The following is a 25,467-nucleotide window of genomic DNA, read 5'->3' on the forward strand; positions in this document are numbered from 1 at the left end:
ACACTGACAGTAGAGGAACAAGTAGACTGTAAAAAGTGGGGATGCCAGTGCTCGTTAGCCCCCATAAGGATGTAATTTTTCCAAGTTTCTTGGATAAGTTCGAAAGAAGACGTACCCTGATGGCTTCCTCTTCGGCAGCTTCCTCCTCCTCGGCCTTCTTTTGCAATTCGTCGTAGGACATCGCGACGATGGCGAGAATCAAGTTGACGAGATAAAACGAACCGAGGAAGATGATGACTATGAAGAACAACATGTGCCACGGACCGGCGGATCTTAGTACCAACTGATAGAGATTCTCCCAGTAATCTTGAGTCATCAGACGAAACGCGGAGAGTAAGGCCCAACCGAAGGTGTCGAAACTCGTGTAACCGTAATTCGGATTATCGCCGTATCCTTGTAAACACGTGTAGCCAGGAAGGCACTGCCTGCGCTCAAGAAAATTCTGTTAGAATCGAAACGTTGGGCGACCAAAGCGCGTTAGAAGATGCAAATTACCCTGCTCCAGATGAATTTCCACACAGGGGCATGTTTTTCGCCTCGTCCACGTACCAATTAGCTGAGCCAAACAAATAAATTGCTTAGAAAACGTTCGGGGCCCTCTAATGGCCGCTCAAACTCGGGCTACGACTACATAATTAATTTATTGCTCAACGACCCAAGATTCTCACAGCCGATACTTTGAGGAAAGCGGTTGGATATCTCGAAATCCTTGCAAAAGCTAGCCTACGTATCGACCTAGCTCGAAGGACGTTATGGGAATGAGATTCTAGACGTGAAAGCATAGGAATAGCAAATAAAAATGATGAAAGGTACTTTAAGCAATTTTATAATAGCTGCAATCAATTTAAAAATTTTCCAAGTAGTCCTAGCCCTAGTTGGAACAGCGAAGGTTTTCATCGCAAGTTTCCAATCGTCTACACCGATAAAAAATTTACAAAAGTTATTTGGTCAATTTTTTATCAGTGCACACGATTGGAGACTGTCAAGGTTCGTGAATCGAGCCAGTGAGATAGAACTTCTCTCGATAGGAAACTCCACGGACGCCATTTTGGTTGCGTACGTACTTTCGTTACTAACGAATCGCTCCCAGTTTTCATCGGTGAGATTGCCCCAGGAGCCGTCGTTGGGAAAGTTTTTTATACACTTTTGCGTGAGAACCCCCATGTAAATCTGGAGGCCCATCAGCGCAAAGACGGAAAGAGAGAACATCGTCAGGATTATCACATCGCGCAGGTTCTTCACGGATTCTATCACAGCGCCGACAATGGTTTTCAGACCTAGACAACGAGAGAAAAGGACAGCGGACTCAGTTAGAAATCCTGCGTATCGGGTTCGGGTGGACGTTAACAGACCGCTTGTTCGTTTCAGCGTGTGGAAAGAGATGACGGGGCTGGGAATAATGGATCGAGATGGACGATGGATGAGGGGGTGGGGATGACGATTAAGAGAAGGCGGAATAGGCGAGCAGAAGAAACGGCGGTGACGGTAGCCGATGACCAAGTGTAAGAACATTGATCGATACAGTTCGATGATTATTGAGATCGATGGATGAGCGTGAAAGATACAGAGGGTGGCTGATGGAACAAAAATTTGACGCCGGAATAAAGAAATGATATAAATGTTTTTTGATGTGTCGAAGATAGAACAGGCGTTACTCGGTGATGATTGCGAAAAGAATGTGTACAGCGACCGCGACAAGTGTCTATGACCTCTATATCTGCGTCTACGACCAATTTCTATTTCTCTAAGCATACCTGGTACAATAGCGACAGTCTTCAAGGCTCGGAGGACTCGAAATGTCCTGAGAGCGGCAAGGTTGCCTAGATCTATGCCCATCGTCACATAACTGCAATACACCCGAACATCACACACATTACAGTGATACAAACAAAAAAACAAAACGTTAGAAAAGAGTTGAGGATAATAAATTACTCAAAGGGTTACTCGCTACTGTTCCTATGGCCTACCAAAAGTCTGCTTGAAACTGCGTGTATTATAAGATAGCTATTACTGCATGCACGATGTATATAATATTTAATTTGTCACGGTATCACGGGAATTAATGCCTCGTTATGTTTTTTTTTCGAACAATATCACTCGAGTCTTTCTCGTGGAAGGAGTAGAGAACGAAAGCTACTATATTCTCGTGATTCCGAGTCGTTATCGAGTACATGTTACGTCGAATAAATACACGTATTGACCATCTATCAACAATTACGTAATATATGTTATATATAGAAGATATATAATATAGACAGGATCCGTCGTACGATGGGAATCGATTCTAACTCTCGTGCCGTCGACGATGGGACAAATATGGTGGAGAAAAGAAGTACTTTCTTTTAATGCACAGTTGAATGACGTTTTGGAAGATTTTTATACTTTGCAGGAGTATTTTCCGCTTACAGAGCCCGTTCGACTTCCTCCTCCGTTAATTTGATCCATCATCGACGAAACGGATTCAGCTCCAATCGCACCACGCATCGTGTACAAGTACTAAACTACAAACAATTAATAAGTGATTCATCGAATCGACTGTTTATACTATGCTAATCAACATTACGATGATAATAAAGATACTCTTCGTCTGTGGTTGCTAGACATAATAAATTCTCTATCCCTATCTAGGTGGACTAATTCGTATACCTGTTCGTATTCGTGTGACTATACGTGTGTACATGTAGATGTTTATTGTACGTATACTGGCAAATAGTGTGTAAACATGAGAAGAGAGACTGAAGTACTTGATAAACTCGGTGCTACAGAAATTTTTTATAGCGTAATCAAAGGTATCTAGCGTGGTCTACTGTCATAACCTGAACATCTAACTTGATACTAATTTAGCGTTCTCGTTGGGGAACGCTTCTCTGCGCCAACTGGTCGTACGGAGGTCGACGTGATCGTTTCAAAATCAGTCCTGTCGACGCGGTTACGGCTAGGATCATCATCGTGATTACGAATCTACCCGTGGCACTAAGGAAACACAGGAAAAACAGAACGTCTGCTCAGGCTGATCGGTTCGAAGCCTGTTTTCAGATTTAAATCGATTAAAGCGTGTCGAACTCGTCGAGTCTAACGTGCCCAATGGAACCCATTGCTAATGTAGGTAGATTCGTTGATGATTCTCCAGAGAAAAGCGTGAATTTCATCTCCGTTGACGGTTTTCTCTTTTTTTTCGATCTCAAAGTCCGAATGAATTCGCGTCGAACGAGAATGTTTCCGTTCGGTGAAATTAACACGGAAAATTCGTTTGGGGAAAGATTTGAAAATTCGAACTCACGCTTTCACGAGACCCACCAGATCTTACCACCGCACGACACGTCGTTTCAAATGACTTTCTCTTCATTGAATCAACTATTGCGAGCAACACGTGTCAATTATTACCGAGACAATCTATGTATCTCAATCGTGTAACCGTATTACGTGAAATTATGGACTCATTAACCTAAGGAGAGTTATCCTATGTTGATGTATACCTTCGATCGAACATCGTTAGCTGGTTTTATTAATGGCTACAACTTTGCAAACTATGTAGGGTGGGTTTCAAGATTTTTTTTTTGTCGAGTTTAGTCGATTTTCGATATCGTCCGCCATTTTCACGCTACATGATAGAGCTATGCACCTTTCTCGATTCTATTCTCTTTCGTCACACGCTGTACTCTACCGTAATGGTCGTTTGTCATTTCTGTACCGTTCGGTATTCTTTTCTTTTTTTCTCTTTCTTTATTAAAGAATAAGTTTTTAACTACTCACGCTAAAGCTATAACTACGAAGTCGAGCCAATTCCATGCATCTCTAAGATAGGTAAAAGGCTGCAGAATGAAACCCCTCGCCATCACCTTAACGGCGGACTCAAATGTGTAGATGCCCGTAAATATCACTCTGAAAACAACAAACACACCACACAGCTTTAAATGCGATTTCTTTACGCGCGTGTACGATTCTCTACTGCCTATCTCACGTTTCGTCACACTCCACTGATGCGTCGCGTCAGCGACACCATCGCGTCACACAAAGGACATCTCAAACCAACCCATACCGAATTATTTCGATATTCCTTGTTTGCAAGTAGCAACGAGATCAACTTCTCAACAATACTTTCGCTTTCTCAAACATTTGCACCAAGCTTGCAAGCGTTTGACAAACTTCAAACAATCATATTACAAATTTCAATGACTAAACTTTCAGAGAAAGGGAAATACGACCATTCCTGTTCTAAAATAACAAGTTTGAACATGTTCGATGTGAGTTTGAACAACTCGAAAAAGCAATCTTATCATTGTTTGAGGTACCCGTATAAGAATCGAATAGATCTCAACGTTATTCGAGAGGTATTTTATCCACCCATTTGTAAAATGGAGTACGTTTGAGACAGAGGGTCAAATTGTTGCATAGACTGTCCTTCGCGAGCGAATAGCGTCGCTTCAGCTAAACTACGCGACAGTGTCCGATCGCTATCGGCGTCTAAATTATTACAGATCGCCGTAGACAGACTACGTCGAGCACGACCCGAGCGAACAATCGTTTCGTTGTTAAACATACGAAACAGATGTTTCATCGTAACGATTTCTCTATGTTATCGCGAGTTCTCTGTCGTCGTTATTATTAATATTATTCGCACAGATCGCTCACGTCTACGCTACCTCTAGAGAGACTAGGACAAAACTTACCAACGGAATACAATTTATCACAGTCTCTACTCATATATTAGAGCTATAACACGTAGAACATTGCTTGAAAATATCTATTTTTTACAACGTGTACTCGCCGTAAGCTTTCGATGGCTTTCTCCCAAAATTGCAAAGCGACACAGAATCGCCTGTAACGGAGAAATCTATCAACGGTTTAAAATATATTCTCGCAACACATCTCCGGCTTAGGCTCGTAAGCACGCTAGGCTACGTTGATTCACAGTCACTGCAGAGCAAGCGAAAATATATATTGTCTGAGAGAATAAAGAAACTCGTTGGAAAATGTATCCACGTATTGACTCGATTCTTTCGAAAGGGTCCGCGGCCACGCAAAAAGTTTTGCTTTTCCACAGCGTCGATCGCAACAGTCTCGGTTCGTCTCGGATAATATCGGTTCGATCGAAGCGCAAAACACCTGTTCGTATACTTTCTTTTAGTTTGCTTATTCGCTTCCATCCATCCAAGAATCATATGCAAGTCTCTTTTTATTCTGAATCCTTCTTTCTCACGTCGCACGAGTATCGGTCTTTTGCCTCGGGATTAATCGGTACGAGGAAAATAGTGAGTCCGCCGTTTCGTTGCACGGGATCGATACTCGTACGCGTGTAAATAAAAATTACAGGAAAAAGAAAAAAAAAGTTTAAAAAGAATCCGAGGAACGACGGAACGTAGGCAAAGAGTTAATCGAATTCCTTCGTCTCGCTAATTAACGAGGCGAGGTGGACGAACGATACTCACTCCGTAGACTCGATGGTGGGCGTAGTGGGCATGATCATGAGTATGCAGTTAACCAATATTGTAGTGATAATGAAGAGGGAGAACAGTGGGTGAACCAATATGTAAATGGCCACGCGTCGTATTGGGTTGAAGGGGTCGAGGATCCACATCGCGTCTGTCGCTGAGAACCTGAATATGTCCTTTCCCTTGCTGACGACGACGAAGGTCTAAAAACACACGGTCCCGTTAAGAAACACACCGACGAACAAAACGTGCAATTATAAAATTACGCTCGGGGATTCCAATTAACGTTACCACACCCTCAATCGATATTTAAGTTAACCCATTTTATCAAAACAACCCGCGGCTGCTCCTACAACCTTTACGTAACGATCGTCGAAGCTACGAAAATATTATTTTTTATTATTGAAACAAACTTTGAAACGTATGGTTTCTTCAAGAGTAATAAAATGGTTGTGCAAATAGCGATCGAAGGTGGTTGTTTGAAACGGTGTAAGTTCAAATGGATACCCTTTGGTTATGATAGAAAGTATCGATATCCTCGAGAGGTGTGGAGGCCAACTCGGGTGGAAATTCGTTGTGCAGTCGGACCGGGATCGGTGCTCCTTGCTCGAACATCGGATCCGGCTGAGGACCCTCGTCCACGTCCTCGTCGTCATACCGAACCTGCGAACGAAGATACTTCTAATTACCCTGATCCCTAGCGGGCGACAGCGATTAAGATCGAGCTCTTCATACGTTGCATTAAATCATCGTTACCGTACAGACGTGCTAGAATTCTCTGTACAATAATTATCACGCGCTACATCCTCGTTCACGTGCGCACCGTGGCCCCGTGGCTCACCAAAAAAACTGATCGAGCGATCAAGGGTGAAACAAATATTTCCAACACGTGCGTATAGAATATTTCGGTGTCCTCAGAAAAAGAAAATCGAGACGCTCGTATAGCGTAGACTGAGAGAGTGAGAAAAAACAACGTTGCACAAAATATATGTACGCCATGTTTTTTATTTGTATGCGTGAGTGACCAGCGCTTGGAAATATTCATTTGTATCGTCGTTTCTATGTGTGCATCGATTATTCATAACCCGCTTCTAGATGAGCTTCTATGCGTCGTATCGGTTTCAGAGCGGTATTGTGCATCGCAAGACAACGGTCCCGAGCTTCAAGGCAGGCACCACCTCGACTCCAACCGAAGATAACGGGTTTACCAATCGCATTCTTCGCTCGACGAGGAGGCGTCACCTTTGTCCGTCGAATTGATCGCGAGCACAATTACTAATTCCCAATAATAACACGGGGTCTCGTGCTGGTTTTGATTCCAACAATTAACATGCTTATTAGTCCCAAACCGTCCCCAGGTGTACAAATTTTATTGACAAAATTATTTTGCCGCCAATTTTCAAAGAGGGTGCAGCGACGCCATTTTGAAACCTGCAGTTGACTCGAACTTTTTCTATTAAAGTCTCTACCGGATAGTTTTAACTATTATTTTGTTGAAAATTATCTTTGACAAAGTCCCCAAGCCTCGAGTGTCACCGTTCGTATTAATTGAAAGTAAAGGCGCAGAAATTCTGTTGGCCAGGGGTCGATTTAATATTAAAACGTGCGATTAAAACGTGTTTGTGGCTGCTCGCGAGCAACGTTAGAGAAACAGCAACGCCCCCGTTCGAGCACGTACGTGCACTTTACCGACGGTACAACGTTGGCCCACATTTTTTCCTTTCCTACTTTGGAAGCATCGGGAACATCTATTTCCGCGTCTAGTCTGAAAAGCAGCTATGGCGGGCTAGTTCGTATAGAAGGCGGTCTATATATATATGTGTGTACAGTACGAAATTGGTGCTAAAAGCGGGTCGTGAACATACGAACCTGGTGAAGGTCCACGTGATCTCCTCGTTTTCTGCTCCCCTCTCACCGAATTTCTCCCGTGAGTCATTATTAGAAATTCGAAGTATGCCCACCTGCTTTTGGTACTCGTGAGCTACCCTCGCGCTTGGACGAGCGCCCGACCGACCGTAATATCGCGATAATATCGTTTCGTAAAGAACAAAAAAAAAATATACAGTGCGACCACGCGAAAAACATTCGCGTTTTTACGCGTCGATGATCGAGGTATATTGATGTATCAGTGTCATGGCTGAGATCGTGTACCGATCGACGACGTTGATCAACGACCGGTTAAATATGATTTTTTTTTGCTAGAAATTGTACACGACTCCCGGACAAATCGATTCAGACAAGCGAGACTCGAAGTAACTTTCGATCACTGTAATAATTACCTAAGCTACCCAAGACCATCTATAGAAGCGTTTTTAAAGGTCTAAAAAAAAAAAATGAAGAATTCTCCTCTTAATTAGATGCACATACACGAACCTCCTACTCCTAATAACCATCTATACTAAGGCTGTCGTACGTGTAATGTCTACCTAAGTCTAATTTACGCAAGCGAGAAGTGTCTGCCGATGAATATTCAGGCTGAACTTTGCGGCCAGAGCAGAACCTACGGGTTGCAGCACGACACGTTCATCGTCCATCACTTCGTTCGTTTGCGCAAGAAGTTGAACGAAGACGTGCGGCCAACCGCAAACGTACCGTCTCGGAATCAACGTCGACAGTTTAGTCGATGCTCTATAAACGACCAACGATCGCCATTTTTGTTCGTAAAATACGAGGTAATCTGTATAAAGCGATTGGGTTATTCGTGAAACTTGGAAAGTTACTTTCTGGCAAGCTTGGCTCAAGTTCACTCTTTCGAGTAGAACCTCCAGCTTTTTTCAAAACGATTCTCGAAAATATAAGGAACGATACAATATTTGAATGATAATAATATTTTTCCTTGTACCACATTTTACGATAAGTTAAAATGGCTAATCCTTGAAAGAACGCTCCAATCAACTTCTTGTGCAGTTCTGTTTATGCATATTATTTACACTTGCAGTTTCGTTCGTAGATATTATTTATACTGGAGCCGTGAATATCGGTCTTCGCTGAGAACTCGAATTCACAGGACATCGATAGCATTAAATTTACGAGTGGAACACTTTTTTTGTTGTCTTTTGGTTTGATTCTATAGATTTTGGTTGGCATCGATGCATTATGCGACGAGGGAAACGCTTGGAAATGAAATATTCCGGTCGATCGATGTCCTTTGACGCGAGACTTGTCGTTTCGCCGAAGACTGTATTGCGACGTGCTGACGATAGATCAATACGATCCCGGGAGAAGCTACGCCGCTGCGATCATGTGTAATTCGCGGCACCGTGCACGCTTATGTTGCTACCGAGGCGCACAATTAATGAATAGAAGTAAAAAAAAAAAAAGAAATAGGCACGTATATAGAATTTCCAACTCCAAGCGTTGCAGATACGGGCATACGATCTATAGAAGCGTTTTCAGGCGGCTGCGAGCTCTACACGAGACGTACAGTACTTGACGAAAAAGAAAACGGACGTACAGTTGTTTTCCACGTTTCTCGTATTGTTCCGACTACGACGATGACTCTGTTTAATTTTGTTCGTTGTTAACGGTACGCTCGAGTCTTTTCTGTCGAATATGGAGGTCAAAGATGGATTGCTCTACCGCGGAAAACGAACATTATGATCTCGCGATTGTTGCAAGCATTCGAGTCGAACGTGAATCGCCTTGCTTCACGAAATAAATTACTCGACGCTTTGTTGACAAAAATAACAAATTAAATTTTCCTCTGAAAATTGTTTAGACTCGATGCATCGCGTAGTTAATTACGTTAAAGCGTACCTTTCGCTCGCGTACGTTGGATCAAGGAGAAATTGACTACATCCAACAAATTATGTAACAAGAATGTACAGTTTGTACGCTACTTCAATTTGTCAGGATCCGTTGGTCATCAGTCTACACGAAACCCACTGAATAAACCATCCTATTCATATTCGATATCAGCAACAATGATACATTTATCCTTGGTGCATCTATTGATTGCGTGAATTTTGTAACGCTGTTGTATTAATCATTTCGGTCGCTCTAGTACGTCCAAATTCTTTTGTCGAGTGCTGCGCGCCGGTGCAATTAGACGGAAGCCTATTAGAACCCTCGTGTATTGCAGGAAGCACGGAAAATTAGTCCCGGGGAAAATTACGAGCCGCAAATCTTATTTGTACGAATGAAATTTAATTTTGCTCCCTACGAAAAGAAACTAATCAAAATTTGGACACAAACTATTATCAAAATTTCGCAAAATTTATATTTAAATGTCATATCGTATAATATGATTCGACTTTACGTTAACTCCGTTCCTCAAATGTCCATTGGATCGATATCGTATCGAAGCAAATATTGGTCCAAGTATATTTTTAAAACAACAATAGAATATTTATCACAATGAAAACCTTCCTTCTGGACGTTCGAACGATGTTCCTGATTCCTGGTACAGACAATCATCTCGATCGATTTGCGGATCAACAATGTCTAACCATTATGTCCTCATACTACTTGCTCGCGTTTCCCTCAAAACAGGACCGACTACTTGATTCTCTCCCTGCAGTACATCGACGTTCCTTCGATAGGTGATCGATCGATTACTGAAATCTCATCGTGATGGTGATATTTACCTGACACAGTGCGCAAAAGCGTTTGAATCGAGCGCAGCGCACAAGTTACGTGCACGCGAATACGAGACATGAGAATTTTCGCAAAGCGCACAGTCAGGGCTCGCATTTAGTTTTTCTTGTAAGACGTCAAGACACTTGCGACAGCGTGTACGCGCTCAGCCGTGCACAACAAGCGCGTTTATATTATATTTGATCATGTAGGTGAATGTGTGTCAACGTGTGACCACGATGTATCCTCGATAGAAAATTAATTTATCGATCATTTAGCCAGAAAGAAACGAACGTGGAAAGGTTCAGGTGAAATTTTATTAAATCTATCGTTTTCGTGGTGATGGAACATCCTTCGATCTTTCAGATATTAATTGGTCAGCAAATATAATTTAAGATAAAAATTATAATTCTGTGAAAAAGATACTTCATTTGCCCTTAATTCTTACACTATTACTTAATATATCCTGAGAAAATATAATTCATAATTTTGTTTGTTCAAGACAGTATACACTGACCAATTGGAATAGTTTCAAGATAATTTATGAACATCTAATCAGGATACCACGGACTAGCAGATCGTATAAAATGGCAAATATTAATTCAGTTAAGTCAACGATTTAATGAAACGAGTTTAAGTAAACTGAAATAAATTGAAGACGAATTTAGCATAGTATAAATGAGTGTTAAACGTAAACGTTTCGACCTCTTTTATAGAACTGGACTGAAGAGTACGTATAACTATGTAACGTTGAAAATGTAATATAAAATATATATAATTTGAAGTAAGAGAAAAAGGTCGTAGAATAGAAAGTTTCCTAAAAAAAAAGATATTAAAAATCCGCTCGCATAACGAGGCTCTTGACTGAAAAATTAAATTAAATAGTCCTCGTGGAACTGTATTAAGATATATAATTTAGACACTTTCGCAAGGACAATTTAATTTAATTCACCAGTCAAGAGTCTCCTTTTTTAGAATTATCTTTGCACTATGATCCTGGTCTCTTACCTAAAATTGAATATTATTAATAAAAAGTTTTTCTATAAAGATCGAGTGATGTTCCACGTTTTTGCACGACACTGTACGTAAACATAACGAATGGACGTCGATCTCGCGATAAAGCAAACCGCGTTCGATGGCGAAGTATAGTCAATACCCGGCACAATATTGAAGAAGCAAGACATACTGATAGTTAGCTGAAGGTTGTCGAAATTAATCGGCCCAAAAATAAAAGAAAAAAAAAAGAAAAATATAACGATCGTCCATACTGCAATTGACGACTTTCATTATTAGACACGTAAACAGTTGACATCGCGGCAAGTTATTGACGTATAACGATAGGAATCGATGTACACCGTGGCGCTCGTGAGAATTAGGTGTCTCGTGTGGAAGTATAGTACGTGTACATATCATCGGGCAGCGAGTGACAAGTATCCGGGCCGACTGATCGACCGAATGCAAATGAAAATCGTGACAGACTCGATACAAGAGGGTGTTCTATATGTGTGTATATATAGATCATTTTTTTTCAAATATGTGTTGTACTTTTTTTTTAAATCGTATGATATAAAGGTAGAGAAGTTGGATGATAGAGAGAGAGAGAGTGGTATTACTTAGCGTGACGTAACGTCTTACTTCTTTTTTCTTTTTCTTCCGTCCAAAACCTCCCTGAAATTGGAGAAATGGAGAAACAGTCGTTACACACAGAAACAACACAGAATAGAGGGTGGCAAAAGGGGGTACAGGGGTTGGGGTTATATAGAATTAGCGAACGTGTGAGTAACAAGGTTTCGCTAATGTGCAGTCACGGAAACAGTAAATAGGTGATACGTATGTAATACAGGGCAAAAGGGATCGATTCGAGTAAAGCTACAGAGATAGATGCTAGAAAAGATAGAGAAACAGGAGGCGTGAGGAGAGACATCATAGTACGGGTACGAAACAGAAATACCTATATATATATATACGGTCTATCTATGTATGTATATAACGTTATATATGTTTATATCTGGGTATATACGACACGGAAGATACCCAAGCGAGAGGATTGCGGGATCTGGCAAGCTGGTGAGAAAAGGAGGAATAATATCGAAGCGTATCAATTGATACCATCTCGACTCTCTCTTTCCCTCTCTAATCTAACTCTAACCGGCTCTGTATTGCGGAGACAGTGAAAAGAGATTCTGTTAATTAATATCGAACCCGAAACTCGGATGCGAAATACGATTCGAAACGTCGACGGTGATTCTTCGTTACAAAATGATAAAAAAACTAATCGTGAAACGTATACTCTGAGTTTTTGTCCTCCAGACACATTCATTGGCACCAAGAATACATGGAATATTATTTATTTATCACTAAATGGTAAAAAAACTGGTTATTACAAATATTTACTGAATTTTTATTCTTGTGGATGATTCAAAATATCTCGAAAGTAATTGTGTATCAGTTGTGGGCGAGATTATTATCGATGAAATTTAAAAAGAGCACGTCGATCGCAACCCTCACCTCTTTGTAAACTTTATTTTATCGCATTAATGTTATATAATGCCGTTGGTTTGTCCAATAATGACGTTGAATAAATAAAATAAATCGACCATTTCCATGGTACTTGTTTATCCGTAACAGTTTACCCATATTGGCGCGGATAATCGAAGCTTTGCAGTATTTTGTTACGAGAAATCACCTTACGCTTCTGTTGAACTGCGAATTCGTCGCGGGTTCTATTACTTTTACGCTAGCTAAATTGCAAAATTAACGTTTGACCCTTAATAAATTATCGTTAAATGTCTCTCCGATTGTATGGTTTCGTCTGGATGTTTCTAACCAAATATAATTTCCTTTTTAATAACTGTATAATAAAAACGAAAAATAGAAAAGAATATAATTATTGGTCCTGTAGAAAAAGAGTGAACGAACGAAACGTGAAAAGAAAGGCCAGACTAAGTGAAAACAGTCGGTGCATAGTCAGTCACCGATATAACTGAAACTATTAAGTTGATACGCATAGGTTGTCACGAATAAATTGTTGTACGCTAATTTTATCAGTTATCTATTACTCGAATAAATATTCAGTCGTCCCTGTCCCGAGACACGCTACATAATTAACAATCATTTCGAGCCTCGATGAGTGGAAAACAAATTCATATTAATATCGTTAAATACTTTTGGCGACGTAATTAATGAAGTGCCCTATATTCAAAAAAAGATCCCGTGCTAATAAATAATTAATTCCACGTCGTTTATTCATTACGATTATGAATATTTATCATATCGGTTCATTAAAGTCACTCTGTTTATCCGGACGAAACGCACAAGCGGAGAGAGGCTCCAAAAATTTCATTTCACGTGTCGATATTCTACTGTACCACTACCAGCCATATGGACTACAATAATGTTCTAGTTTCTGACGTTAAATAAATAAAATAGACGTATTATCAGAACCATTGTTTCAACAGAAAAGTATTCCAAAACCCAGAGAATAGACAAATTTAAACGAGTCCCAAATCACGACATTTATAAATTATCGAATGGTAAATTGTGCTTTCAAGATATTCTTATTTTAATTAACGTTAAAGTTTCGTTAACCCGGACTCTCGATTTGCTTTATTAAAAGATTCAGAGAATAATACGAAGATTAATACACGAATTAACCACAAAGATAGTTTCACCGATGAGGAGTGACGTTTCTCTGCAACTATCTTTTTTATAAACCATCAGAAGTACCTAAAAAATGGCGACCAACGCTAGACTACATCCTATGTATGGCCGGTAGTGTGTTTATGTATTTACATGACTACGTACGTGTATAGGGATGTCAACTATACAGCGAAGAACCTAGAGGGAGAGAGAGAACTACGGACACAGCGATATTTATGTACGTACAGAAACAGGCACAGATAGTGACACTGCAGACATCGAGCTCGTACGCGAACATATCTTTGGTAACACAAAAACAATACATTATTCGACGACAGTCGTGTTGTGTGGTAAATGTATATATATGTATATATATTCATATATATATATTAAGAGAAATATAGAGGCATATATATATATATATGTATATATGTATATATGTATATAGATACATGTAGATAGATAGATAGGTAGATATAGATAGATAGATATAGTCGTCAATAAGGATAGACATGTATATTTCACTACGTTTAGCAATAAACCAAGCAAACAATCAACGCGACGGGTAGCGACAATCGGTTGTTTACAAGAAGGGGTATAGGTAGAAACACCGCAGCTTGAAGTATAATCGTATATGATTGTGAACATGAAGAAACAGATCTCGCAAAACGGCACTGCAGCTACGCAAAAAAAAAAATACGATTACGGGGTACCAAAAAAAAAAAAGATAGTAAACGTCCATCGAGCGTCACGGACAACACCGTGAATAAATATCTATATATATATGTATGTATATATATAAATACTTAAGACCGATCAATCCGTCCCATAATTTATATTTCTTTTTAAAAATGAAAAATCCCGAAGCGATCGTTCGATTCGACGAACGTGTTTCATCGTTCACCGTTCCGGAGGAAACATTAATCGGTACTTAAGTATAAGTGACAATCAGTGAAACACTTTGTAAACGCACTTTAAATAGCGATGCTTGTACGTTCGAAGACTCGCTAATATATAGATGTCTGCACAAGTAGAACAACCTGTACATCGATGCAAATGTGTAAGCACGTTACGTATATATATAACAATCGTCGGTGTCTTCTTGGAACTTCTCGGACTGAAAACGCGTCCGACCGATCGATTCGTCGGGAAAAAGGTACTCTAACTGCGCCACAGAATCGGTAACAAATCGAAGAGATATTTTCATTTATGTTACAGTGTCAATGGTCGCGTTTCTCTTGGTAAATGTACGTACGTGGATATACGTATAGGGACATATGGTTGTATGGGAGATTGAGTGGATGCCAAAAACGAGTGTTGCGAATAATCGACGAAATCGGTTTCTGTACCTTTGGATGAACGAAATTGTTAGAAAAAACTCGTTCTTAAGCTCTGCAAATATTTAATGATACGAAAAAGATTGCCTTAGATTGTGACCACGCACTCGGTGACCTGATATTCTCGAAACTTCAGTGGTGCAACTGAAAGTTTTAGTTCGAGGAAACATCCCTTACGATAGGATGATAAAAAACGTAGACTCTTTATTTTGATAAATTACTAACTTATGGAAATAGAGAATATCGAGACTCGTAGGAAATGTCAAAAATTTCTTCTGTCAACACTGTGACACGGATTACAGTAAGAAATGTTTCCAATAACGATTTGCCCTTTTCAGTTGCATCTTATGGAGAAACTTTCTTGGATATTGAAAATCACATTCGAGACGTTTCAATTGAAAGAAACAAGGAATACTTGGGGTGTAGAAACAGAACTCTTTCGTCGATTAAACGAGTACGAAACGAAAAAGAACAACGAAAAGATATCGTTTGGTCAATTAAAATTAAAAATAAAATTAATCCTAGCAGCGGGCCAGCAACGATTCGTCGAATCGGCGCTGGCTTGTTTCTATTATGTAGCTTCGAAGGAAATACGCCCGCATTCCTACCTCGTTTTCCGCTCTCTTCTTCTCGAGCTCCTTCTGCTTGGCATGTTCTTTGGCAATGCGAGCCTCGATCGCTGCCAGGGACTCCCGCGTGAACGGACGGAACAAACTTCTTTCTTCCTCTTCTGCAGGGGCTAAATTTTCGGACATTGTCTAAGCTGCACACAGCTGAGCCACCTTCCTAAACATCCAAAGTACCATTCTTCAATATCACACGATTATTCACATCTAAAATCTACTAACTTCAAACTTTTTGCAACCAAACCCTTCACTCTTCTTAGCAAATTTGCATTATGATTACTATCCAAAATTCACATCTTCAAATGGGGATGAATAGTTATAATTTTTTTCCAAAATTGCATATTCTAGACATGAAAAGTGCCATTCTTCAAATTAACAGAATCGTAAAGACTGTTTTAAATTTACTATGACTTGTATTTAATAAAATACCAATAATCTGTCTTTGTCGCTCGTAACATCGCCCGAGGATTAGAATCAACCACGCTCCAAAGTGCGCACAATAAACCCATCTAGAACTTGAAAAGTATTACATGCCACGTAAGAGTACTTTAAGTCGGTAAAACCATAAAACTTTGTCCCAGGTAGTCGGGTCTCGAAGAAAGAAATTGTATCGTCGGTTAGTTTTGAAAAAGAGCAATTGAGAGTGAATGGAACGACACAGGAAACTTCAGAAAATTGGTCGGCGAGTTGCGATTGGACGTATTGTGCGGAAAAAGAGACTTCGAACGATATTATTGTTCGTTTTCCGTGCCTCGATATCTCACAATACTTCGTTCCTCGAAGCGTCGAATTCTGGAAATCAATTTAAGCGGGGCTAAATTTTTTGTTCCCAAAGAATTCGGAATACTTTAATTGTTCCGTTCTTAGGGAAGTCTTGCATTAATTCGTACGACATCCAAGGTTCGTTTCGAGCGGGGAAAATTCTCCGTAAATAGACATAATAATGTCTAGTTCCTGAGGGCACTCGAAAGCGAAACTAGAAACTGCATTAAGTATGCATGAGGTTTATCGAACAATCAACTTTCAGGCTGATTCAATGTCCCCTCCTGTAAATCGTGTTTTACGAATCCGTTCGCTGCAAATCCATTGAATAGAAATGGTCTCCCCTCTAAAAACAAAAAAAAATATGTTGAAAATTATGAATTTACAAAAATTGTAAACTTCAACGTCCTATACTTCTCGAACAAATTGCAACTCAAGGAAATGATGACTTAAACATCCTTTAGTATTATGTCGACCACGTGATCTGTAAATTTGAGCAAAATCGCTCGCATGGATCACGAGATACGATCGATTTATCGTGGGACAACACATTAAAGAATACTCGAAGGACACTAATTGCGATTGAGGATCCTATATATCTCGAATGAATTGAAATCCAAAGAAACGATGACTTAAGCTCCTCTTAATATTTCATGGACCACATAATCTGTAAATTTGAGCAAAATCTATCGTATGGATCTCAAGATATGATCGATTTATTGCGGAAAGACACAGTGCAGAATACTCGAAGGACACTAATTGCGGTTGAGGATCTTGTATATCTCGAATGAATTGAAGGAAATGATGACTTAGGCTCCCCTTAGTATTTCATGGACCACATAATTTGCAAATTTGAACAAAATCCCTCGCATGGATCACGAGATATAATCGATTTATCGCGAAACGATACATCGCAGAATATTCGAAGGACGCTAATTGCGATCCTATATATCTCGAACAGATTGAGACTCAAGAAAACAATGACTTAAGGCTTCCTTAGTATTTCATGGACCACATAATCTGTAAATTTGAACAAGATCCCTCGCATGGATCGCGAGATACAATCGATTTGTCGCGGAACGATATATCGGAGAGTACTCGAGGGTCGCTAATTACGACGGGGGAGGGTTGTACTCACTTTTGATCGGTGCTAACAGTTTCTGAAGTGTAATGTGCGCGAGTCCCACGATTGGGGGTGGTAATAGAGTGGCTGCTGCGGTGGCTGCGGCTGCGGCTGACGAGGACGAGACCGGTGCTGGGAACCGCGCGACTTGCCGGCTAGGGGCCAGTGCCTGGGCGTCGATTCGGGACGCGTCGTGCCGTCGATGCGATTTGACGACGCCGTTACGTACGATCGGACGGATAAATGCGCCTCGTGCAGCACGTCGACTGCCGATCTGCCGTAGCTATACCTTTCCCTCTTCTTGTAGATCGCCGTGACGCGCTCGTTCACGCAATGGCCTCCGCCGATACTCTCGATATCGATGCTGCCACTACCGCTACTTCTAACGTTGCTCCTTCTGTTTTTGATGCTAATGCTGCGGCTGCTGCTGCTACCTGAATCTCGTTCCGACGAAATGGCGACGAGAAATGACGAACGCGCTGCGGCAGTGCGTGCTATGTCGGGGACCGTCCAACGCGAACCAAGATTTTTCATGTCCGACCTGCGGTAACGAGAGAACAACCGTTAATTTGATGAAAACTATCCTGGAACTTGACAGAGAATTTGTTAAATTTTTTTTGTAAACACGAGCCTTCGTAATTAATCCTAACGTAAATCGAAGCGAGGCGCACGTTTTCTAAATACGTAGAACACTTTGACTCTTTTTCCAATTGCACCGACAAAACGAATAAAAGAAAGGCTTGTCCGAATAAGTATGTGGCACAACGCTGGATTAAAGGTTTCAAAGCTTCACCGAGAGAGGTACTTTTTTCGTGCGCTATATAATATGTTTCTTTTGTTCTTTCGAGAGTTCGCGAGACCCGGGTTTGAAAAACAGTGCTATATATTATTTTCTGTCGTTTAGTTCCCATTTTCCATTACGTATTTTATATCATAATTCCACTGCAAACGTTATTTAGCTAAGAATGCCTCCAGTAAAATAATGTTGCGCAAGTTCGACCCACCCTTAGCCCCGCTAATAACGATTAAAGAGACAGGAAGTAATAAATGATGATTTTTTTGTATCAGGACGATCAGTGTGGGCTCCAAAAAAGTTTGTAGTCCCTGTTTCGGAGCGTCCTGTTTAACGAGGTCGTAAAACCAGTGGAGGGTGAAGATTGTAGCGCGCTCGAGTGTCGAGAGTCAAGAACCCAGGAACGATTCTGTATGCTTTTTGGATACTAAAGTGGGCGCCAAATATTTTCACTCCTCAAGGCCACTTCTGCAACTATGAGCGACGATGCAAACCACCCTCCTCTTCGGTTTCTTCTGCACTGTCGCGTTTCAACTTGGGAAAAGGGTCGCTGTGTCACTGTGTATTCTTCATTGGCTTTAGAACAAACAGTGGCAAACACTGGGATAGACCATCGTAATGGGATTTACCCAATGGCCTCGAGCGGCCAAAATATTTGGCGCACACTTTGGCGCATTAAGGGGGCCTGTGCACGCCGAGGAGCCATACGTTCCAAGCGTATGCGGCCATTTGTGCTGAGAAACACATTTGGCGGCTTCCACGCTCGAGGGTATGGCTTTATACGTCGCTTATGTGCGTTTTGAGTACGTCACTCTATCCCTTCCACTCATTATATATGCATACACCCTTTGCAAACGCGTGGGGCCCCTCGAGAGCGCCGGGATCTCTTAAGAAGGCGGATCATCTTGCGAATATGAGACCTCGTTCGATGGATTACTTTAGAAGGGTCGTAGAAGCGTATTTATATTTCCATGGGATACTCCGAGTAACCGTAAATCTTTTTATTTACTATTTAAAATAGCTGTCAGGTTGAGGAATGTTCCATTGATATTATTAGGGTAGCATTGAAAAATATTATTAACGGAATATGTGACTGACAAAGTGTTATAGGATGCTGTAATACTCCACTCGGGTATTCAATGAAACGAACATTTATAAGTACTCTATTGTTCGATGTTGATTAAAAGGTGGAGATTCATATCTTCCACGGACACACGAGCACAAAAGAAGAAAGAATCGGTCGATCGGATTTGCTAAATCGTGATTTAAACCAGGGGCCTCTCGTTTGCTAGCAATTGTTCTAGAAATCGAGCTATCTAGGTCGACAACAGATTCTTCCTTCCGAAGTCTATCGTTCAAAAAATGGCCACCGCGTACAAGTACTCTCTATATATCCATTAATTCTTCCAGAGGAATGCTTTGGCAAAATACATGGAACATTATCAATTCGTCGATTGTAATAAAACGAGTCGCACATTTGTAGTGGTCCTCGGGAAAATAGATTTGAAGATTCTTTAAAATTGAATCAATCATTTTGGAATTGTATTTCTGTTTTGTATGTCGGATAAACCGTGTCACACAACGATTTAATAATACTTTGAGTATACTTACGTGTGAATGAAGCGACGGGTGCGATCAATCCGTTATCCGAAATAACATAGTCTGATTTTCGAGTCGATCGATACTTATCTGCAACAAAAACAGAACAATCTACATGAAGGAAATATTCACGATTTACGATAGAAAAATGCTTCTCAAACTGTTTTAAACATACTGAAATATTACTGTCTCAAACGTACGATCTATAGAAGAATTGAAGTATACATTTTAATAAGATTTGGCAATAAAGATACTCCTCATTGATTTCAAACGCAAGATGGTTACGAAGATTTAATGATCTATAGTAACAAGCATGGACAGAATATTTAGTTTAAATATAAATTTTAAATAATACAATATACAAATTCTTCAGAAAAAATAGCGTTTAAAAAATATATATTTTTCTGATACAACGAGTTATGAAATTGTTCGTGAAGGCTTTAAACGTGAAACATCGAAGCAGATTATTAAATCTTTCTGCCTGTTTCGCTCTCGAGACCAATAAGGCGTGTCTTTGATCTATTTTCAACTTAACCCAGTAAAACAACGCGACCAGGCTAAGTATAATAAATGAAATATTTTTCTGTAAATACTCGCATAATAACCATAAAACGGGGTTAGGTTCAGAAGCAGAACGTCGACCGTGCCTCGCCTCTTTGCACTCTTCGTTTTCATCGTGCTAATGTTTACTTTGCATGTACGACGCCGTTGGTTTATCCAAGGGGGGGGGACGTTTCACTTATTTATTTTATTTAAAGGCGCGAATTTCCGTGCAAACCGTTTTCCTTTCGATCCCTTTCGGTCTCGTTAACGTTCTTTGTGGAAAAGGGGGAGTCGAATTTCCGCTACCCCTCGAGTGTCGCGCAGAACAAACGATTTTTTTTCGTATAGAATCGTGTGTCTTTTGGCAGCGAGAACGGACCCTCGAGTTTCGTCGTTCGCGAGAGAGTGGCGGCGTGTTCACGCATATTCACGACAACAAAAATTCACACGGAGCACGCGATATATAGAAGGCAGCACGAAGAAGGGTGTCGGTGGTCTTTGACCGAGTTTCGCGCGGTCGATCATATTCCGCCGGAACTCGGTCACGCGCTTATGCATCGGTGTCGTCGTCGCGGCGCCAACGCCGAACGCGAGCCCATACGCAAAGTAGGAAAAGTAAGAGTGAAAGGTACCGATGCCACCAATTCAATGACACACTCATTAAACTAAAGACACCGACGGTTGGCCATGTGCCACTAATTGACACCCTAGAAAGAAAACAGTTCTATAGAAATTCTCTGGAAACAATATCAGTTACCAATAGTTTCGCACCATTCGTCGCAAACTCAACTTTCCATGGTGCTAACCAGGGCAAAATCTATTTCAGATAGCATTGTTTCCAGATACCAATACGTATCCCTTTTTGCTTAGCAATTAATTACGCGTTCTTAATACGTACAGAATTCTCGCCTGTGTATAACTGTGCATGACAAAAAAGATTGGCTGAAATATTTGTTACACGATTCGTCGCGAACTCAACTTTCTATGGTGCTAACCAGGGCAAAATCTATTTCAGATAGCATTGTTTCCAGAGACCAATACGTATCCCTTTTTGCTTAGCAATTAATTTCTCGTTCTTAATACGTATAGAAATCTCGCCTGTGTATAACTATGCATGACAAAAAGGATTGGTAGAAATATTTTTTACGCAATTTAGTGTGAACTACCTAATAATGAAAATATTTGTATCAAGTTATGGGTTTAAAATATCTAGGCACCTCCAAAAAATTCTACAGTTGGCACGTGGTTCTAGAATGCGATTATTCCAGTAAGAATTATAGAACAATATATAAATATTCTTACGAAATGAGTGGCCTATAATGTTTGACAAAAGTATTGAAACTACGATTATGATTATTTATAAGGAACTCATACGTATCGATACGACTATCAGGTGTCTTAATAAGTGTCGATTGTTTTATTTATGAGATCAGTGTAGCTAAATACTAACCCTTGACGAAGAACCAAAGCATTTAGGGCGTTCCAAAAATTGAAATGGTAAAATTAAAATTGAAGTCGATCGTGGAATATTGTCTGGAACATCGGAAGTCGAAGAAGCGTCGTTTTATTGCTAAACGGAAACATCGAGACTCGAAAATGAGAAAAATACCGTGGTTGCAAAAAGCAGTTAACACTACACGATAAATTATTACGCTGCAAAGCTACGATAATACCGGGCCGGATATATGGGTTGCAACTCTGGGTCGGTGCCAACGAATCGAACATTCAAATAATACAACCCTCCCAAAACAAAGCGTTAAGAACAATGTCGGTTGCTTTGTGGCGCGGGTGTAGCAAAACGCTACGCAACGATTTTCAAGCAAAATATATTCCTGGACAAATAAAACAATTTGTGGAAATTTCGGAAGCTCGACTTGGTTATTACATGCTATACAAAAATAGGAAAAGTCTGATTATTTATGGTACAATTTGTACGTTTATACGAAGGAGATTGTACCATAACTAATCAGACACGATGGCCATTTTTCAACACGAGTGCTAACTTTTTGACCCCTAGGTCTTCGTCAACTTTCAACAGGTTATCGATTATCAGTAAAATACTTTCAGGTTAAAAATTAATCTAAAAATATGATTTTAATTATAAGTTTCGTTCTCCCCTATTTTAAAAAATCCTGCAAAGGGGTATAGTGCTTTAAAGATTCGACTGTTTTTCGTACTTTGAAATCTTGGAAATAATACGCGATCGTCCCCCATATTGAAATCCGTATTATTAAACAAGTTATAGCCCATTAGCATCAGCGTTACACACGGTTCAATATTACATTAAGAAACTTTAAAACACGACTCTAATTGCGTGTTATAGAGTTCCTCGTTACCCAACGTGAAATTTTTAATGAAAATGCCCGATTTTACGAACGCTAGATATTATACAAAGCTTCTCATTTTAAAATGTAAATTGATACATTTCGAAACATAACTTTAATAATATTACGGGGGAAATTCGAATTTAATTTAAATTCTATAGAAAAGGTTATGTAATATGTGTAACTATGTTGAAATCCACGTGGTGAATCCTCAGAATAATTGATTTTCTCTATACTACTCTAAGTGCAACGATTAGAATTAAACTCAACGTACATTTTCAGTAATTCTTTTTCACGAAAACCTAAAACCTTTATCGATAGATGATTTTCAAGCCCCGCGACCCAATACAGAAGGTACCGCGACCCACTTTTGGGTCGTGACCAATAGGTTGAGACCAGAGATGGGAAAAAATTTTATTCGGAACAATAAACAACGAAGAAAATCATCTCACAACAATTTATTTACGTTTACTCGATCAGGCAGGTATAATTTACCTAGAAAATAAAAAAAATTACAAAAAGATGACCATCTGGAGTTATTATTCCAATTTCGTTATTAGAAATGCTATAACTTTCGAAGGAGTTTAACATCTGGGCAATTTTCCATATTAAATTCCAAATTACAGTAGTAAATTATGTAACTAATATTTTACGAAAGTAATTTCATCCAGAAATAGTAGCACCAAGAAATCAGAAACCCACAGATTTGTAATTTTAGTCTGATAAATCACTGTTGACGTTCGACTTTGTAAAAAGGGGTTGTTTGAGCTCGGTTCGAGCACCGGGTACCTGAAATCGAGCGTCCCCGGGTAACCGGAAGTCCTCCGACGCACCGAATGCGCAACGGAATGTTGTAGAAACGCATAATTCAACGATACCGGGACGCAATGATGCTCAATTTAATTGCCTATTGCAGCTTTTATCCTGCGGATATACGGCTACAATAAAAACGGCACTCTGCCAACACGCAGGCTAGGGAGAAACGGGGTCAGGTATGTCTATGGTAAATTAGCCTTCATCGGGAAATCAACAAAAGCATTCGACGTTACAAGAGGCCTCTCGCTAAAAGGACTAAGGACTCGTTTTTTCGTGAACGATGTGGAATTTACAAGGGCGCTTTGAGATCGCTATTCGTCGAAACACAATCCGACTATGGTATCGTAATTAAATTTAAATTGTATTTAAATGAACTCGAACGTACGGACGCGTACGAACAACATCGATCCTCCGTTGCAGTGATTCTGACCTCTGTTAGGTTGAAAAACAGCCTGCTCAATACTTTATTAAAGTATCAATAAAATATATTTTTTTTTCGAGAAACAAATCGTCGCCCAGAAATTCAAAACAAGCATTCGTGATTCGTTAGTGTTTAACCTGTAAATACGTGTCGTTGGAATTTAAAAAATACTGAAAGGATTTAATTGTAGAGGACACCGCGAGTGGTAGCCTCCAAAAAAAAAAAAAAAGATAGACGAGTCGGGCTTTGATGAAAACGATGTCAAGATCACCCCCAGCGACGAAAAGAAAAGATACTTAATCCGTACGAATGTGGCTATCGTCGGTGCTAGAATTATTTAAAACATAAAAAATGTAAGGGAACCGACGGTCCTGGATGAACGGTTCGAATTTCTTCTAAAAATATGACGGCAAGTTTGCTCGATAAAACGGAAAACAGCGATAATTCTAGAGACAACTACGGACGGACATTTTCCGAACAAGCACGTAAACTTCCGAGCCAATCGCTTAATTATTTCTCGGAGTTTTTTTATCGGCGCCAGGTCGAGTAAAGTGGTTCCAAGAAAAAGTCGACTTTAAAAGTTTTAAGTTGTATTCGTTGACCCGTATAGTGTACTCGAAAGGCTTTAACTGTTCGGGAAGTCTTTAAACGTTTAAAATTTTTACGAATACAATTTTACGAGGAGATTTTTAAAAAAATGCAATTATCAACGGGGTTGATTTCTCGATTCGAACAAAGCAGAACTGTACCTTAATGACGACGGTGATTCGATAGCAGGGATGAATGTATACGAACGTGCGCCTGGTTGTTCATCGCAAAGCTATGTTATCGGACTTGTGCTACTTATTACGGGCCGTGCAAGGCACAGTTCCGTCGACTGTCGAGTTACGGAAATATCGCGAGAAGACGGTCCAAAGGTCTTTTTGAAAGCCCGAATCGCGGATCAATAAATAGTCCCGATGCATATAGTGGTCCCGCGGTACGTACGATATATTCCTAGAACAGGAATAGCTGATCGCGAGCTCCGATCGTGCTCGAAAATCAATTCCATGCGTCCCCTTCCGTGTCGCTCAAACGCGTAATGGAGTTGTTTTCAACTTATCGTTCGGTGGTAAAAGTAATCTCGAAAATTTGTTTCGCATAATACCGAGACGACCCAGAAACTGATTCGCCAGTAATAATTTTACCCGGAATGTGTTCCAGATTTTACACATTTGGCAGTGAAACTCGTGCACGCACTTTATTTATGGGAAGGGGTAAGAACGAAGAGATTTTTACATTTAATACTTCGCCGAGGATCCGGGAGTGCGTTCGGTTCGGATTGTTCCACATTCGAGGCTCGAACGGGGCAAACTTGGTAGTGAAACTCGTGGGTGCAGGGCCGTAACTGGAAGGGTCAGGAAGGGTCACGTGCTCCTGAGCACTTGTGTTACGAGGGGAAATTTAATTAAGTCCTGTGGACCCATATCAGCCATAA

The 25,467-nt window shown here is 40.2% G+C and overlaps 1 protein-coding gene across 1 annotated transcript in view; it reads right to left on the reverse strand.

Annotated features, from left to right (window-relative positions):
• LOC122401210 (sodium channel protein para) overlaps positions 1-25,467 on the reverse strand; it is a 59,354-nt gene that overhangs the window by 26,552 nt on the left and 7,335 nt on the right. Inside the window, exons 2-12 of the mRNA XM_043403210.1 lie at positions 19,899-19,976; positions 17,510-18,035; positions 15,592-15,769; positions 11,643-11,675; positions 5,940-6,095; positions 5,430-5,635; positions 3,754-3,882; positions 1,755-1,846; positions 1,065-1,277; positions 496-556; positions 116-425 (exon numbers count right to left, since the gene is read on the reverse strand). Of these exons, the coding sequence (XP_043259145.1) occupies positions 116-425; positions 496-556; positions 1,065-1,277; positions 1,755-1,846; positions 3,754-3,882; positions 5,430-5,635; positions 5,940-6,095; positions 11,643-11,675; positions 15,592-15,738 (1,347 nt within the window). The 5' untranslated portion in view covers positions 15,739-15,769; positions 17,510-18,035; positions 19,899-19,976. The remainder of the gene's footprint in view (positions 1-115; positions 426-495; positions 557-1,064; positions 1,278-1,754; positions 1,847-3,753; positions 3,883-5,429; positions 5,636-5,939; positions 6,096-11,642; positions 11,676-15,591; positions 15,770-17,509; positions 18,036-19,898; positions 19,977-25,467) is intronic.

This window comes from Colletes gigas, unplaced genomic scaffold, assembly GCF_013123115.1.
Source record: "Colletes gigas isolate AHSC1104 unplaced genomic scaffold, ASM1312311v1 Colletes_gigas_Sc00022, whole genome shotgun sequence".
In the NCBI taxonomy this organism is placed as follows: Eukaryota; Metazoa; Arthropoda; class Insecta; order Hymenoptera; family Colletidae; genus Colletes; species Colletes gigas.